This window comes from Bos taurus, chromosome 2, assembly GCF_002263795.3.
Source record: "Bos taurus isolate L1 Dominette 01449 registration number 42190680 breed Hereford chromosome 2, ARS-UCD2.0, whole genome shotgun sequence".
Taxonomy (NCBI): Eukaryota; Metazoa; Chordata; class Mammalia; order Artiodactyla; family Bovidae; genus Bos; species Bos taurus.
In genome coordinates this window covers 112025000-112044223 of record NC_037329.1, presented here as the reverse complement: position 1 = coordinate 112044223, position 19224 = coordinate 112025000, and the positions used below count along the sequence as shown (strand labels likewise).

General features: G+C 41.2%; 1 protein-coding gene across 1 annotated transcript in view; it reads left to right on the top strand.

The window, feature by feature from the left end:
- WDFY1 (WD repeat and FYVE domain containing 1) overlaps positions 1–19224 on the top strand; it is a 51933-nt gene that overhangs the window by 19015 nt on the left and 13694 nt on the right. The window contains 4 exon segments of the mRNA NM_001046542.2: positions 2574–2641; positions 8521–8594; positions 15776–15830; positions 17336–17486. Coding sequence (NP_001040007.1) covers positions 2574–2641; positions 8521–8594; positions 15776–15830; positions 17336–17486 — 348 coding nt within the window.

The following is a 19224-nucleotide window of genomic DNA, read 5'->3' as shown; positions in this document are numbered from 1 at the left end:
GAACATTTTCCCATACCATTAAGTATTTTTTCTGTTTCATAACTTCATTTAAATGGTTTCCAACTAGAAAGATCTGTTCCATCAGTTCAGTTCAGTTGCTCAGTCCTGTCCGACTCTTTGCATCCCCACGGACTGCAGCACGCCAAGCTTCCCTGTCCATCACCAACTCCTGGAGTTTGCTCAAACTCTTGTCCATCGAGTCAGTGATGCCATCCACCCATCTCATCCTCTGTCATCCCCTTCTCTTCCTGTTCTGTTCCTTCTGTTCATGGAAATATCTTAACCTCTGAGATTTGTGGAAGAAGAAAACTAAATAATCGTGAACAGTAACCAAGAACCCACAAATAGTAACAGAGCGGTTTAAACATTACCTCAGAGTGTCAAATTTTGATTTAAGATGTTGAACTACAAACAGTAAACAGTACAGATCTGTTTACACATGCTTTAGTCTGATCTGTGTCTCGCTTTCCCTTTTAATTTTGGATGTGAACTTGAACTTCCTAGAACTTCCTATCACAGTACAGGTACTCATGGAGGAGTCTGCCTGATTCTTGCTTTGTGAACCGTGTGACGTAGAAGCTCGTTTGATGGTGCTTGAACAAAGAGACTGCATGTCACCATGTCTTCATGGTGCCCATGCAGACGTGGTATATTAGTACCTGCTTGATTGCAAATGATGAAAATCACTCAGATTCGCTGAGGCTGCTGAGGGTGATTGTGGTGAGGATGCTGGGGTGTCTGCCTCACAGAACCCTCAGAACACAGGAGGGGCCTCAAGAGCAGCCGGTGTGAGGCCCCTCCACCTGAACTGTCTCCAGCTTCTCTTCATAGGTCGGCTTCATTCTTCCCCATTTATTAACGTACAGAATTCTCCAGTCCAAACTGCAAAACGTGTGGCCAGAAATAGTCATTTCAACTCCTGGAGAGGTAGAGTCTGTTTCTCTCTCCTGGTTTCTGATTTCCCAGGGAAGGAACTGACTAATCTCTTCTCTGGTCTGACCAGTGGTGATCAGAGGTGGGATAATGTAGAGGAAAATCCTGGATTCAACTTGGCAAAGATTCTGTTGTGACCAGTCCGCCGTGGCTGGAAGATGGGACGTGTTGTACAAATGGCAGTTCATACACCAAGGCCTGTCTCCAGGTCACATATAAAATAGCATGATGCCCCCTGTGCTGCTCAGTCATCTTATTTATTTGGATAAATGAGGGTCAACATATAGTCTTTCTTTATTACGGTCTAATCATTCACAATGATCTTAAATAAGCTAGGCAGATTCTGACACATGCATACACCCACATCACCACCTTTCCACAGCCTGACACGGCCCCAGAAAGTTCCCTCGTATCCCTTTGCTGTGTTCTGTCCTTTCTCAACCCCGGAAGCAGCCACTGTTCCAGTTTTTATCCTCAGAGACCAGTCTTCCTTGTCTCGAACTTCAAACAGAATGGAAACAGAGAGTGTCAGCACTTAGCCTTAATGTATTCTAGCTCAAGGTTGTAAACATTAATTCAGTGCTGGCTGTGAGCCAGAATCTCATTGCTGTTGGAAATACAAGAGTGGCTGTGACAGAGCTGACAGTAAGGGACAAGAGAGAGCTGGGACTCAAGGCGAAGGCAGAGCACGGCTGTGCTGGGCAAGGCGGCCGGTGTCCTGCTCCGAAGGGGATGAGCCCGAGAGCTTCCAGGAGGCTAGGTGGAGTGCAGGAGAGGCATTCCTTATTGTTCTTCTGAGGGAATGAGCCAAAATATTAAACCTGGGCTGTTTTGGTCGTGTGTCCTTTGCCCACCTGTGGGCAGGACTTCCTCATCTCCCACGTGTGCTCTGGTGAAAGGAGAGGCCCAGGGACTGGTGTGGAAGGGTTTCCTCCCAAGGCCGAGATGGCTGGGAACTCTCGGTGAATGAACAGTGATAATGGGCTCCACTCTGTATGCAGGTCTCTCCCAGTTCTCCAGAAACATTTTCTTTCTGTTTACCTCAGCTGCTTTCCTCATTTGGGTGGGATGGCCAAGACACCAAGTTTGCAGTTGGTTGCCAAGAAATCAGTAGTCCTCAGCGTTATTTGTATATCGCTATATAATGAGCACTTTCCATGTTATTGATATTATTTAGAATCCTGACTCCTAGTTCTTTCATAACTTACCATGTATAGACATAACTGTAGGTAGCTATTGGGTTGGCCAAAAAGTTCATTTGTTTGTAAGTAAAAATAAAAGACATATTTTTCATTTTCACCAAGAACTTTATTGAACAGTGTAGTCACTTAACCAAGTGAACTTCTTGGCCAGCCTGCAGGAAAGCCTGGATTTGCTCTAGTCCATGGGGTTGCAGAGAGTCAGACATGACTGAGTGACTGAATAGCAACAATAAATATGTAGAGTATGTGTGTACATGTACATACTAGTATAATATACCATGTTCTCTATGTGTGTGTATGTGTGTGTATTTGTCTAATTTGTCCAATTGATTAATGTTATAAGGTCAATGGGAAATAGTATTGAAAATAAGAAGTTTACTTGGGTGGCAAAGAGGATAAATTTATTAAAGACTACTCATTCTTTTCTTTTCTCTACAGGACTATCCGAGTATGGCTGAAAAGAGACAGCGGTCAGTACTGGCCCAGCATTTACCACACAATGGCCTGTGAGTAGCCGCTCTGTTCCACCCAAGAAGAATGTCTTTGATGATTTAAATTTCAAAATGAGCTTGTTGGTTACCTAATACCTACAGCATTCTGTGTTAAAATGCAGGAAGACTCCCCTTCTTTTGCAAAAAGGAAGCTGAGTCAACTGGTTTAACTGAATCAACTTGAACAAAACTTGGGAAAAAAAAATAGGAAGAGGAAAGCTGCCCACCTCCCCCATTTTCCTTTGTCTTCATTTTGCCAACTTATATTAGTAGTAGTTTTCTACTTAGTAATAGCCGATACTGACACTAAATCAGATTCTGAACACTCCTTTGTCTCATTCCTGGCCTTTGTGCTGCTTTTTCTTAAACTGTGGGTACTGTTGGCAAGTTTGGTCCAAGGCACGACACATCCTAAATGGAGATTTTTTTTCTCAGTAGTCAAACATGTTCTAAAAATAAACCCCAAAAATAAAGATTTTGTATTGAAATTTTAGAAGAGCCCTGAGATGTAGTGACATAAAATTGCAATTAAATCCTGCCCTTCCTGCCAATCTAAGCTTTGCCTCCTTCTCTCCCACTTCTCCATCCCTTTCTTGAAAAAAAGATGTGGTACCACCCAGGTCCAAGCTGGAATCGAGTCCTACCACCCCAGTGGCCACATGGAAGGCATCATAGCTGCTTATTTCTGGGTGGTTTTGGTCCTTAATGAGGAGATTTTCCTCAGTTAAGGTTTCAATGTGCAGAAGCCCCCCCTGGGAAAAGACACACGGTTCTGGGGCAGGCTTGATGGTCTGTTACTGAAGACCATTATGAAGTTCTCCAAAGAAGAGTGCTTACCAGGGCCAAACTCTGCGGACACTGCAGCTCCATGAAGAGTTACTGCAGGGCCTGTGGGGTGTGTTACAAACGCAGAGTAGCCAGTTATTCAGCAGATTCTATTCCGTCAGCTTGAGTCACCCTTCCAAGCACTGCCTGTCTTGCTAGCACTTTCTCATTTATTGCAGGGTACCTGCGGGATTTCAATCCTATAAATATTTCCACAAAGGATTAGTAGTTTATCAGTATTTTCCTTTGTCCTACCTTCCACTAACAGCTTGGGCAGGCCAGTCACCTTCTGTCTTGATAACCATTCAATGAGAATGAAGTAGACTTTTTGGAATACTGGTATAAAGCTAACTATTATAAAAGGACCCTTTTATATAATTATAAAATAGTTATAAAAAACTATTATAAAAAGTAAAACTTCATTGTATGTATGTAGCGTGTTAAGACTACCTGAAACCCTAATCATGGTCTCTCGTGCAGGCAGTAGTATCTTCTGTCCTATGTTCGCCTTTATTTGTGGGTGGGTCACCTTGGTTACTCAGTGTGGAACATGAAGTGGCCATTGTCTCAGTAAATGTCCTTCAGATCAGATCAGATCAGTCACTCAGTCGTGTCCGACTCTTTGCGACCCCATGAATCGCAGCATGCCAGGCCTCCCTGTCCATCACCAACTCCCGGAGTTCACTCAGACTCACGTCCATCGAGTCAGTGATGCCATCCAGCCATCTCATCCTCTGTCGTCCCCTTCTCCTCTTGCCCCCAATCCCTCCCAGCATCAGAGTCTTTTCTAATGAGTCAGCTCTTCGCATGAGGTGGCCAAAGTACTGGAGTTTCAGCTTTAGCATCATTCCTTCCAAAGAAATCCCAGGGCTGATCTCCTTCAGAATGGACTGGTTGGATCTCCTTGCAGTCCAAGGAACTCTCAAGAGTCTTCTCCAACACCACAGTTCAAAAGCATCAATTTTTCGGCGCTCAGCCTTCTTCACAGTCCAACTCTCACATCCATACATGACCACAGGAAAAACCATAGCCTTGACTAGACGAACTTTTGTTGGCAAAGTAATGTCTCTGCTTTTCAATGTGCTATCTAGGTTGGTCATAACTTTCCTTCCAAGGAGTAAGCGTCTTTTAATTTCATGGCTGCAGTCACCATCTGTAGTGATTTTGGAGCCCAGAAAAATAAAGTCTGACACTGTTTCCACTGTTTCCCCATCTATTTCCCATGAAGTGATGGGACCAGATGCCATGATCTTCGTTTTCTGAATGTTGAGCTTTAAGCCAACTTTTTCACTCTCCTCTTACACTTTCATCAAGAGGCTTTGTAGTTCCTCTTCACTTTCTGCCATAAGGGTGGTGTCATCTGCATATCTGAGGTTATTGATATTTCTCCTGGCAATCTTGATTCCAGCTTGTGCTTCTTCCAGTCCAGCGTTTCTCATGATGTGCTCTGCATATAAGTTAAATAAACAGGGTGACAATATACAGCCTTGACGAACTCCTTTTCCTATTTGGAACCAGTCTGTTGTTCCATGTCCAGTCCTAACTGTTGCTTCCTGACCTGTATACAAATTTCTCCATTTAATAAATTTACTTTGGGATTTTGGGGAAGTGGGGCAAAGGTAGACGGAGCACCCTCATCCTCTGAGCCTACCTTTTACTCAACTGGGGAAAAAAAAAGGCTTCTCTTAGATGAGTAACTCCTTACTTCCAATGGTCCAGTGATGGGTCCGTAGCTGGAAATAGCCACAGCAACCCGGGGACCTCTGACAGTGCTGGGAGATGGTTTGTCATCCTTGTGGATGGTCTTATTAATGCTGTTGACTGTGATTGTTCCCTCCTTCCCTTACACTTCAGATTTTGGCCATAGCTCAGTCTCCTTGAGACCTCAACTGTGGAGTTTATGCCTTTAGAACAAGGAGAGTCTAAGATGGATTTTTCTTGCATTTCCCCCAAATTCTTAGTTCACTTTGTAACTGATTTCTTTCTTGGGACACCAGAACCTAGCAGCAGCAGCACACACTCTTCCTTGGCTTTTGAGTCTTGGGCATATGGCTTTGCTTTCTCCATTGCCATCCCTTGCTATCTTGGCTTAACTGTATCCTCCGGAAGTAGCTCCCAGAACTCTGTGGCTGGAAGGATCAGGAAAAAACAGGACAGAACAGGCACAGCTTCTCTGCCGTGGGTGACTGACACCTTCGTGTTTGTATACATGCATGCAGCCTTTTGCTTCCGAATAGTGGTTATGACCTCCAGCTAGAGCAGTATCTGTGGATGAAACTGCAGGAACACTGCCAGAAGAAAACAGAATGAATGAATGTTGAGAAATTTGCTTGTCTGTTTTAGGGCGACTTTTAAAATTGAATTCAAAACCCAAGAAGAAAAGTGCCATGTTGCATTTAAAAACTACTGCAGATTCACCAGTTGACATTTTAGTGGTCATCCGTGGATTTAAACTGTTCCCCATGATGAAACAGAGGTGATCAGTAAGTGAAACCTTAGAATATCGCTGTACGTGGACCAATTATGAATCATAACAATCCTCACGTAACAAAAAGAACTTTGAGAATCTGCTTTAGCTGAAGAGAAGTGTAACTGTCAGTTTCTGTTTCTACTGTGTGTGCTGCTCAGATGCTCAGTCATGTCCAAGTCTTTGCAACTCTGTGGACCATGGACTGTAGCCTGCCCGGCTCCTCTGTCCATGGGATTCTCCAGGCAAGAATACTGCAGTGGGTTGCTGTTTCCTCTTCCAAGAGGTCTTCCCAACCCAGAGATTAAGCCTGTGTCTCTTATGTCTCCTACTTTGGCAGGCGGGTTCTTTACCACTAGCACCACCTGGAAAGCCCATCTTCTCTGTGTCTCATGCATTTTTCTTGGTACTATTTTACCAAATCATCACAACAGCTGTTATAAGAAAGATGATATTTTCATCATTTAGTAGACAAGGAAACTGAGGCCAGAGGTTGGAATTCCAGTCCATGTGCATCCAACTCCAGAACTGGGCTGCTCACCACAGTGTGGGGTGGGTCCACAGACTTCTCCTACAAAGGACCAGACATAAATATTAGACTTTGTGGGCCAGACAGTCTCTGTGGCAGCTTCTCAACTCTACCATTGCAGAATCAAAAGCAGTCATAAAGAATACATAGATGAATGAGACTGGCTGTATTCCAGAAAACCCTTTGTTTATAAAACTAGAGTTTAAAGCAAATGATTTTGTACTGCATTGACCTTTTTAAAAGGTCTCTGATTTGAAAGATGATTTGTGTTTTCCTTGTTTGTAAAACTATGTTAACATTCACATTAAAAAAAAAAAGATTATCTTTTTAAAAAAAGTTTATCTGACTAGAAGCCTCCCTTCTAGGAAAAAAGAGCATTTTTATATACTAAACAAATAAACCAGGAAGGCTTGCTTTTTTTTTTTTCAGTGTGAGATGTCTCTAACCTTATAAAATTACTCAGCATGTTGTAATTTTTACACAAAGGAGAGGTTTTACATATTCATGTACAGTTTGTTATAGGATTGAGCATAAAAGAATTGAAAAGAAGCTTAAAACTAAAACATTAAGATTTAGTAACAACTGAAAAGCAAGCAAAAATGATGACAGTGAATCTTTAAAATCATCAAAGACATTTGATTGTTGAAGATAATTTTGTGTGTGATTATTAAAGAGCATTTTGTGTGACAATAGCATCTATCGTTGGGCTTCCCCAGTGGCTCAGTGGTAAAGAACCTGCCTGCCAATGCAGGAGATGCGGGTTTGATCCCTGGGTCAGGAGAAGGAAATGGCAACTCATTCCAGTATTCTTGGCTGGGAAATCCCATGGACAAAGGAGCCTGGTGGGCTGCAGTCCAGGGGGTTGCAAGAATTGGACACGACTTAGTGACTAAAACAAACAAACGTGTATCTTTGTGGTTATAATCCTTAAACATGATCATTCTTTGTAGTTTCAAACATCAATATGGTGGATAAGGGTGTACAAACTTGTAGTCTATTCTAATTGTTAGGTGTTAGACAATTTTAGTATCTGCATTTCAACGACATAGTTCTTGGAATGCAACTGAAATAGTCTTTTTCTATAGTCTGATCATGCAGCTAACTATGTTTCTGCCTTTGAGTACAATCCAGCTTTTCTTCCAGTTTTCTTCCTTGGTGGAGAATATCCGCCATGGTAGTTAGAGAACTTTAAACTGTTTTCAAGTGGTAACTTCATTTATAGGATTTTTCTCTTTTACTTTTTTATAAGACGTTTTATTTCAAAGTAAGCTCGAGTTTGTTTTTGTTTCCTGGCATTTATTTCTTTCCGTGGTCAATTAAAATTCTTAAGGCTGAAGTGAACCCAAATATTTCTTTTTCCAAGTGTTCCATTTTCTAAATCACTTTAATTTTGATTTTTAGCAGAAGGAAGGGATTTAGAGTTTCTCCTTTCTGAAACTCATTCTCTGGCACACGTTTTCTGGAAGAAGTTTAGGTGGAACCTGGAAGGGTCGTGTCTAAGGGAAGAGTCAGGCTGTCTCAGTCACATGACGCTGCTTTAGACAAAGAAACAAGCTGGGATTGTATGAGTCACTGCAAAACGGAACCTTTTTTGACCATTGGGGAAAAAAGACAACAACAAGTAATCCCCAAGTAGCCTCCCCAGTTTGCTCACATACCTTGGAATGGGAATTGTGGTACTGGACACCTCTCTTTCCACAGATGCCCGCCACTGTTTTGCCTGTGATGGGGAAGGGAGGAGGGGCAGGATGACCCACAGAGTCTGGGTGGCAGATCGCCTGCTCTAAACACTGGTCCCCACACCTTTCCAGAACTAGGAAGGAATTTCAGTCAGATGAAACTTCACGCTGACTCGCTTCACCCAAAGTCATAAAAGTAACTTGGAAGGTTATTAAAGTTAAAATTTGAAACTAAAACAGCAGAAAGAAATTTAATAACATTTTTTAAAATAAAACATCTTTGCCCTCTTTTTTTTTTTAACCTAAGTCATATAGCTCTTTTTAATAAAGTACCTTGAACAATGACTTAACGTGCTTAACTCTGCTCATAATATGATCTTTGTCTTTCTGGCAGCTCCCTGCTCTGCTATGGCTTACCATCATGATAGTAGACGGATATTTGTGGGCCAGGATAATGGAGCTGTGATGGTAGGTAGCTTCCAGAATGTATTCATTGTATTGACCTCCCCATGTTCACTGTTGGACAGTTTAAATAAAGTTAACAAAGAATGCCCAGTTGTTTGGCATTAGGAAATGTTTCATTCAGTACAGATGGTAGACCCCAAAATGGATTAATTCTAGAATTAACTAGCATTAATTAATAAATTAATAAACTCCAGATTTTCCTTGACTTATGACGAGGCTTTGTTCTGATAAACCCATTGTAAGTTTAAAAATATCGTAAGTTGAAAATACCCTTAATACACCTACTGAATATCATAGCTTAGCCTCACCCACCTTAAACATGCTCAGAACACTTACATTAGCCTACTATTGGATGAAGTCATCTAACACAAAGCCTATTTTATACTAAAATATTGAATATCTCATGTAATTTATTGAATACTGTACTGAAAGTGAAAAACAGAATGATTGTATGAGTCCAGCATGGTTGTAAGTGTGTCGGTTGTTCACCCTCAGGACGCTGAATAGGGGCTGTGGCTGCCCTTGTCCAGCATCACAAGAGAGGATCGTACGGCTTATCACCCTTCTGGGAAAAGATCAACATTCAAAAGTCAAAGTATAGTTTCTACTGAATGTGTACCGCTTTTACACCATTGTAAAACTGAAAAATCATAAGTTGAGCCATCCTAAGTCAGGGACCAGCTGTAGCTCCATGGAGCTCTGATGATTGATGGCTGATTCTCAGGCTAACCCACAATGCACAGCCTTTGTACAGGAAACATGAGTCGCGTGGCAGCCCCATCCCTGAGCCCATGAAGGAGGAGACTGGGGCAAGGAGGACGTGGGGGAGATCACGCGCATGCGTGTGTGTGTGTGTGTGTGTGTATGACAGAGGAGGGAGAAGAAGAACAAGATCAGGGACCAGTCATTCGGCCAACAACTCGTGTAACTCTTTGAGGCAGTGCTTCTCAAACCATCTTTGGTTCAGGACCAGATATTTAAATTTTCAATTTATTAGAGATTGGTGTTTTTGTAAGTCTAATTGTGTGTGTGTATGTATATATTTCATTAAGATGTAATTCATATAGCATAAAATTCACCAAAGTGTGCAATTCAGTGGTTTTATAGTATAGTTACAAAATTGAAAGTGAAAGTGTAGTCACTCGGTCGTGTCTGACTTTGTGACCCCATGGACTGTAGCCTGCCGGGCTCCTCTGTTCGTGGGATAACCCAGGCAAGAATACTGGAGTGGGCTGCTATTACCTTCTCCAGGGGATCTTCCCAACCCGGGGATTGAACTTGGATCTCCCTCATTGCGGTCAGATTCTTTACTGTCAGAGCCACAGGGTGCGTATGCATATATCTCATTGAGATATACTTCATATACCATGAAATTCACCAGCTTGACGTGTGCGGTTCAGTGGTTTTATAGTATAGTTTCAAGATTATACAACCGTTAATAGTCTAGATTATTTTTATCAGTGCCTCCCACCCCCAAAAATAAATCCCATATCCTTTAGCAATCACTCTGCATTGTCCCTTTCTTCAGTTCCTAGCAGTCAGTAATATACTTTCTGAGTTCATTCTGAACATTTTATGTAAATAGAATCATAAATGTATAGCTTTTTATATTTGGCTTCTTTCACTTAGCATCATATTTTCAAGGTTCATCTGTGTTGTAGCTTGAATTAATCCTTCAGTCCTTTTTGTGGTGGAATAATATTCTGTTGTATGCCACACTTTGTTTACCCATTCATTAGTTGATAGATAGTTGGATTATATCTACCTTTTGGCTACTATGAATAATGTTGCTATGAACAGTCACATAAAAGTGTGTGTGTGAACCTGAGTTTTCCATTTTATTGGGTATACACATCTAGGAATGGAATTGTGGGTCATATGGTAACTCTGTATTTAATTTTTTACAGAACTGCCAAACTGTTTTCGAAATTACTGTACCATTTTACATTCCCACCAGCAATCTATGAAGGTTCTAAATTTTTACATATTTACCAACACTTATTATTTTCTGATTTTGTTTATTTCTTAGTCAGTGTGAAATGATATCTAGCTTATCTAATTTGTTGGGAAATCATTGTTGATAGCAGCCTTTTTTAGTCCTGTTTATTTCTATAAGATTTAATAGTCCCCTTTTCATTCCTGAGTTTAGTAGTTTGAATCATTTCTCTTTTTTTTCCACCACTCTAGCTACATGTTTGTCAATTTTGTTAGTTTTTTCGAAAGAACCAGTTTTCATTGATTCTCTGTTGATTTCTCTATTATTTTTCTAGTCTCTGATAATGTGTTTCAGATTTTTCCTTTGGTTTGCTTTGAGTTTAGTTTGCTTGGTTAATATTTTGGATATTACATTATTAAGGGAGAAAATTTGGAAGGATCCCTGGTGGCTTAGATGGTAATCTGCCTGCAATGCAGGAGACCCAGGTTTGATCCCTGGGTCGGGAAGATCCCCTGAAGAAGAGAATAGCAACCCACCCCAGTATTTTTGCCTGGAGAAATCTGTGGACAGAGGCTACAGTCCATGGGGTCGCAAAGAGTCTAGCACGACTGGATGACTTTCACTTTTAACTTTATCCGCTTGAATGTCATGATGATATTAAATTGCTGGAAAGTTTTCTGAACACTCATTCCCTAATTTTCTGCTTTAAAGAAGCAGACCTCATTTTGAGTAGCACTGCTTTACAGAACTGGGAATGGTAACAATAAGTAAGATTTGGCTAGTGGGGTTCCATCACATGTAAAGTGAAGAATGCACACAGAGCAGTGAGAGCACAGGCCGGCGCCTGCACTCACCTGGCCGGAGAGAGTGGCATGGCCAAGCTGTAACTGTGCTAAGCCCTAGAGGGTGGCGAGGAGTTAACCAGGAGAGGAGGAGGAGGACTTGCAGACACAGAGGACTGTACGAGCAAAGACAGAGAGGTTTTCAAGGTCAGAGTGTGTGCAGAGAGAAAGAATGAAGTGGTTTGGCAGCATGAAACGTGTAAGACTGAAGAGGTGGCTAGAGCAGGTCAGAGAGAGCCGTGCGTTCAGATTTTACTCAGCACTGGGTGTCCTGCAGAATGCTGATTAAGAAGGAAGTAGACATGGGCCCTGCTCCCAGGGGTCTTTTGGACTAGTAAGGAGGACAGGTAATACACAAGTGAGCATCGCATTGCAGGTCGTGTTGAGCACTGTGGAGAAATGAACAGGATTGGGAAGGAGAGGGTCCAGAGAGGTGTGTGGCCCTGCGCCCAGCAGACAGGATCTGCAGGAAGGAGGGCCGCTCCAAGGCTGTGACATCCAGCTGAGGCCTGAAGGGCAGGCAGGAGACAACCAGGCAGAGCAGGTTTTCCAGGAGTGAAGGTATGTGTGGAGGCGCAAGGCAGGACGTCTCTGTGTGTCTGAGGACTTGGAGGACATCCTCTTGGCTGGTTGGTGCTGAGTGACAGGGCAGCTCTGGGGGTGATGGGACCAGGTGGGCTGAGGGCAGGTCATTCAAGACCTTGTGGGTCGGGGTGAGGTGGGCTGAGGGCAGGTCATTCAAGGCCTTGTGGGTCGGGGTGAGGTTTTCAGTTTTGTAAACCCGTGGGAAGCTCTTCCAGGGTTTTCAGCAGAAGAATGGTGTCATTTAATTTACAAAGATCCCCCTGGCTGCTCAGTGGAGCACGGATTGGAGGGCAACAAGAGTGGAGGTGGGAGGGAATTCCCTGGTGGTCCAGTGGTTAGTATTCGGCCTTTTCATTGCTCAGGGCCCAGGTTCTTCCTTCTGTGGTCAGGGAGTTAAGATCCTGCAAAACCATGCAGTGCAGCCGAAAAAAACCACACATGCTCTAACACCAAAATAAAAATAAACTCAAAATGGACCAAAGACCTAAATGCAAGTATAAGGCCAGACACTATAAAACTCTTAGAGGAAAACACAGGCAGAACATTCTTTGACACAAATCGCATTCAATATCTTTTGTGATCCACCTTCTAGAGTAAAGAAAATAAAAATAAAAATGAACACATGGAACCTAATTAACTTAAAAGATTCTCAAGGCAAAGGAAACCATAAAACAAAAAGACAGCCCACAGAATGGGAGAAAATATTTGCAAATGAAGCTACTGACAAGGGATTAATCTCCAAAATATACAAACACCTCATGCAACTCTAAGTTAAAAAAAAACAAAAACCCAATCAGAAAATGGCCAGAAGATCTAAATAGATATTACTGCAAAGAAGACATACAGATGGCCAAGAGGCACATGAAAAGATGATCAACATCAAGAGAAATACGTATCAAAACTAAAATGAGATATCACCTCACAATGGCCATCATTAAAAAATCTATAAACAATAAATGCTGAAAAGGGTGTGGAGAAAAGGGAACCCTTTACAGTGATAATGGGAATATAAATTGGTACAACCATTATGGAAAACAGTATGGCAGTTCATTAAAAAACTAAAAATAGAACTACCATGTGATCTAGCAATCCCACTCCGGGCATATATCCAGAGAAAACTCTAATTCGAAAAGATAACATACACCCCAGTGTTCATTTCAGCACTGTTTACAATAGAAGCAACCTAACTGTCCATTGAAAGATGAATGGATGAAGAAGATGGACTATTATTCAGCCATAAAAAGAATGAAATAATGCCTTTTGCAGCAACATGGATGGACCTAGAGATTATCATACAAAGTAAACCAGGTGGAGAAAGACAAATATATGATGTCGCTTCCATGTGCATGGTAAAACATGGCACAAATGAATCTATTTACAAGACAGAAATAGAGTCACAGATGTAGAAAACAGATTTGTTGTTAGCAGAGGGGGAAGTAGAGGGGAGAAATAAATTGAGACATTGGGATTGATAATATACACACTTTTGTATATAAAATAGGTAAATAATAATAGACCATATAGCACAGGAAACTCTACTCAATACTCTGTAATGACCTATAATGGAAAGGAATCTAAAAAGAGTGGCTATATATGTGTGCCTGTTCGGCTCTGTTGTACAGCACAGACTAACACACATTGTAAATCAATTATACTGCCACAAAAATTTTACAAATGGAGGCGGAAATATCAATTGTTGTCGCCATCTGGGTGAGAAGGTTGTGGCAGTGATGACGGACAGAAGCAGATGTCTTGAGCTGCAGCTGTGGCAGGTTGGGTGCAGGGGTGGGGAGAGGAGCAAGCCAGATGACAGCTGGGTTTTTGGCTTGAGTGTCTGGTGGATGGTGCATCATTGAGAAGAAATGGCTTAAGGGTGTGCGGGGAGAGGGCATTTAGAGCAAAAGGACAGTGAGGAATCAGTGGTGCAGTTAAGATACCGGGGAGACACCATTCATGGGTGATGCGAAATGCGCCAAGGGGTGGGAGGACCAGCCAGGACAGTGGTCATGGTAGCTGGAGGGGCAGTAGGTTTCAGGTGGGGCAGAGAGAGGATGAGATCAAGACAGGAACATGACCTTGGGGATGGCAGTTAGCAGCTGGTGGCTGCAGGGAGAGCCGTTTCCATGCAGCGGGGTGGTGCCCTGGGGTGCAGTGGATTGAAGGGTGACTGGGGTGAGGAGCTAGAAAGCCTCAGTGTTGAGTGTGGGCTGATCTATAGAGAAGGTTTTGGCTGGGATGGGGTTGGGGGGGCGCGGCAAAGAAACTCTTAGCATTGTTAAAAGGGTTTTTTGTTCACTTGTTTTGCTTTTTAAATTAGAAGTCTTGAGTATGTTTAAGAGCCAGGAAGGAAAGAGCTAGGCTCTCCTGCTAGGCTGTCTGCATAAGAAGTTCACTGGACAATAGACAGGCGGTGAGAACGGAGGGCGGGGTAGGGGATCTACATGGTTGGGGGTTGATGCCCACCAGTTTTTTGCTGCTGTAAATCCGTTGTGTGATAATAAATGCCAGTGGTCTCGTTTTTCTCCTTCTGAAGATTTTTATCAGAATATGGTGATGTGCCTACACATAATAAGAGGCCAGGAGTGCAGGCCTCAAATAACATCTCCAGGAATGGCAGTGGCCATGAATTTTTTTCTCTAGGGACCCTTCTTGTGGCTCCTGGTTCAAGGGTACTCTCTACTGCCATTATAGAATGGCATATAAAACTCTTACAGCTCTTCGGTTGAAAGGGGCGTTGTAAGTCCAATTTAGCGTTAGTTAGTATTGAACTGTTGATTTCCCATCAGAGATTGTGGTGGTGGTTTAGCCGCTAAGTCATGTCTGACTCTTGTGACCCCTTGGACTGTAGCCTGCCAGTCTCCTCTGTCCATGGGATTCTCCAGGCAAGAATACTGGAGTGGGTTGCCATTTCTTTCTCCAGAGGATCTTCCCAACCCAGGAATTGAACCTGGATCTCGTACATTGTGGGCGGATTCTTTACTGACTGAGCTATGAGTCCCAGCAAAGATTAGTATGTATAAAATGCCGATACATTTTTGTACTTTGTAGAACCAAGATGAAGAACAAGAAATCAGTATTCCTTTGTGGATTTTTTTTCATCCTGACCAATCAACAATTCATAATGTCCATGTTATCTAGACAGTTAAGAGCTTACCAATTTAGCACTGATCAATAGAATTTTTAAGTAGTGTATTTTCTTTAGAGTTTTATCTTAGTCTTATGCCTGAGGCTCATTTTTTTTCATTAAGAAGCGCATACTTTTAATTTTTCCTAGTTATAAAGTATTACACAGTCCATAAAAACTTTGGGAGATAAAAAAGGAAAATCACCACAATCTTTAAATTTCTTTTTTGTGTGTGTGTTTGTGTGTTAAATATATGTAATATGCCCCTTCTGTTGCTTCAGATACCCAATGCCTTATTTTCACTGGTACTGAGAACTCTGTTAGTAATGGGTCTTTGTATATCACTTTGCTTTGGATATATCATCTTGAGAAACTTTTAGTGATACCAAGACAGCAAAGTTAACAGGATGCCTCCTTTGCAATTAGAGGGAAAGGAAGTGTAGAGCACTCATTTGTAGAGGAAGAATTAGACAAAAATTCTGTGGTGGTCAGCAGCACTTTCTTTACTTGTCTGGTTCCAAAATAAATAGTGTTGCAAGGACAGGACCAAGAAGCAATTCTCTGCTGTTCTTGTGGAGCCAGTCTTGAGTCATAAGGCTGGTGATGGCCAGTTTTAGATTTTACATCCTTTTGGAAGATGAGTTCCTATTGTTTTTAAAACTATAACTGTTCTCTTATTGCATGTTTTTACTTTTAGGAATTCCACGTTTCTGAAGATTTTAATAAAATGAACTTTATCAAGACCTACCCAGGTAATTATAATACACACACTCATTTGCACACATATACATGTAGATACACACAAAAATAAACTAGAACACCATGTCTTATGATCAAAATTAGATTTTCACCTTAACTTTTTAAAAGGTTGGTTACCCCAGTTATTAAGAGAGGCTGTTATCTCTTCAGAGTTATTTACACATCCTTTTCCTGCTTATTAACATTTGAAATTTTGTATACTGTTCCACTGGGTGCGTGTGTCAGATTTAGTTTAACCATTCCTCTATTTTTGAAAATGTGTACTGCTCCCATTTTTTGATAACACATACTAAGACATATGATGATATGTACATAGGCATGTGTGTTTATATATATCTGTGTGTTTTTATATATATATATATATGTATAAAAGTGATTTCATATATATGTGTGTGTGTGTCCTTGATGGTTACTGACTCAGATCCTATAACTCTTATTACTTTAAGATAGATTACTAAAAGTAGAATAACTGGGATCAAACATTAAAACTTTTTTTTAATACTCTAGATTTATTTTGCAAAACTCTCTCCAGCAATAGTGTAAATATTTTAATGAGTAGTGATCGAGAAAGTGCCTGTTCATTAAGTCTTCATTGTTCTTTTTAAATGCTTATTGCCAGTTTGATAGTTAAAATAGTTCTGTTTTAAAATTATTTAAACTTTATTTGATATTGGCCATTTGTTATGTTTTATGAATGTCTACATGACTACGCCTGCATTTCCAGGGGGTTGTAGTGTTTTCTGGTTAATTTATAAGAAACAGTCCCTCTGTTTTTCTGAAGCAGCCTGTACAGCTGAGAGTAAGGTCAGATGTGTCTCTGTCTAGCTTCTGACTTCATTCATCAGACTTGGCATTTATTAAACACCAGCTGTATGCAAGACCCTGCTCCACGTAGACAGGTCACTGCCCTGGTATGGCTTAAAATTGACCTGGAGATAGAAATATTCCAGAAGTTAGGTAATAGAATACTTCCTCATTCTCAGCTATTACTTTGGAATGTGGAACTTTACAAATGCTTCATCTTAGAAATAATAAAAAGTTTATTTCAGAAAATTTCAGTTGCCCTTTTCACAATGCCACTGTTTTCTAAAGAGTCAAAGCACTAAAGGTACAGACAAAAACAAACAAACCTGTTCTGTTAAGAAAAGACTACTGCTTTCCATACGAAACTCATTGATAGTTGTTTGAGATTTTTTTTTAATCTGTCCTCTGATATACTATTTGAATCCCTCTTGAGCATTATTCTTTAAAGGATATTTAGCTTCTGATGGTCTCCTCCCTTGCAGGGAGGCAGAGGGCAGGGCCTCGGAGAGCCTGCCCATTAGATCATGGGTTGGGGGTCGGGCAGATTCTCTGCCGCCTGTTGAGAGTGCAGGCTTTCCAGGGTGGGCCTGTCCAGCCTGTGAGTCTGCAGGCTGACTGGGTGGAGAAGGGGACCCCCAGTTCCCACCCACTGAGACTGGATTGCCCAGGTCGTGTTTCTTCTCTGCTCCCGCAGCTCATCAGAACCGGGTGACGGCGATCATCTTCAGCCTGGCCACCGAGTGGGTGATCAGCACTGGCCACGACAAGTGTGTCAGTTGGATGTGCACCCGCAGCGGGAACATGCTCGGGAGGCACTTCTTCTCTTCCTGGGCCTCGTGTCTGCAGTATCCTTCCCAGTCTCAGCAGTTAGCTCTGCATCTGATCCTCAACTGCTAATTGAGACCTAAAGGCTGAATGATTCCTACATATTTCACATAAAATCGAAGAATTTATGTCTCTCTTTTCTTGGGTATAAAATTGGTTTATTAGGACTTGGTGGTTAAGACTTGGCCTCCCAATGCAGAGGGTGTAGGTTCGATCCCTAGTCGGGGAACTAAAATCCCTCACGCCTCTTGGCCAACACCCCAAAACAGAAAACAGAAAAACTATGGTAACACATTCAGAAAAGACTTTAAAAGTGGTCCACATTAAAACAAACAAATGAAATACTTTTAAAAACGGTTTATTAAAAGTGATAAATGAATTGCTGTTCTCTGCTGGGGTGTGCCATAGGTGTTTTAATATAGAAATCTCAGAAAATCTAAACCTCATTAATACAGACCCCTCCTTCACTCCCTTGCTTTTTGAAGTGAAAGAAAAGACTTTTTGTTGCGTAAAGAGGGAAAAAAAGGAATGAATCTTCTAGTAGTGGGTTATTTGCAGACCTGGCAAGAGAATATAAGAATTTGTGACCCTGGAATTCATAAAAGGGCTACAAGGAGTTTTTTCATTTTCTTGTGTGTGTTTGAAGAGGGTTCATAATCCTTATATGACTCTCGAAGGTGCCTCTGGATCCCTCAGATGTTAAGAAATTGCCGCTCTGAAATTCTGCTGCTGTATTCGTTTCATGTAGAGTGCGCTCTTGCATCAGGCTGCCTGTGGTAGCTATGTATCTTAGTGCTGGCAAGGTCAAGGCTGTCAGCCGCAGGCAAACGCCCCATGGTATTTTCTCTTTCCGTGTTGGACATCTGGTGTAGTGAAATTCTTTCTTCCATTGAGAGCCTTTATAAAAATGTTTGCTACAAATGAACGTACATCATGAGATACTTAAAATAGTATCATACACTTTAGAATCAAACAAGGGAAGACTACTCAGATATATCATGTGCTATATAGGCTTTTCTGTTATGTGTTTCATATGGATTGATAGAAAATAGCACAGAATTACATCTTTGTGGTCCAGCCTGTGGTCTTCCTTTTGATCCATGTTTTGGAATTAAAACAGTAATTATCTTATTGTGTGTAGACACCTGATTTACCACAAACTGCTATGGCCATAGAGTAACTGAGTGTTAATGGCAAGTTGTTACCAATAGTTAATATATTTTTAAATTTTAAATTTACTACTGCCCCAAATGACTGCCTTTTGGACGGCTAAACTCTTCACAGCAATTTAAAGTAAACCATCTTCTTCACTTAAATCTAAATCCTCTAGGCCCCCCAAAAGATGAGTTCCCATCATTTGCTCTCAGTTTTACATTATTTCCAGAGATAATTTCATAAAAAGCATTTTTCTTCCAGTTCTTTTTGACTGTTTTCATTATTGAATATTTTACATTTTAAAACTTTACTATAATATGATTACTTATTTTTATGTCTCTCTCTATATATATCAGCTCTTTTATCTTTTTTGTTGCCAATTCCTAGGATATTAGTTGAAATAATAACAGGTACTCGGTGAATGCTTATTGAATGAATGAATATTAACTTTCCTGATAATTCTAGCTTAAAGCATTTTTTCCTTTGGTGTTTCCATGCTGTATGATTTTCAGTGGAGTGTTTCTTTTCTCAGAGTTTTAGGTTTGTGCTTACCCTTTATAGAATGTACATTTTCTGCTTTGTAACTTTGAGATGGATTGTGTT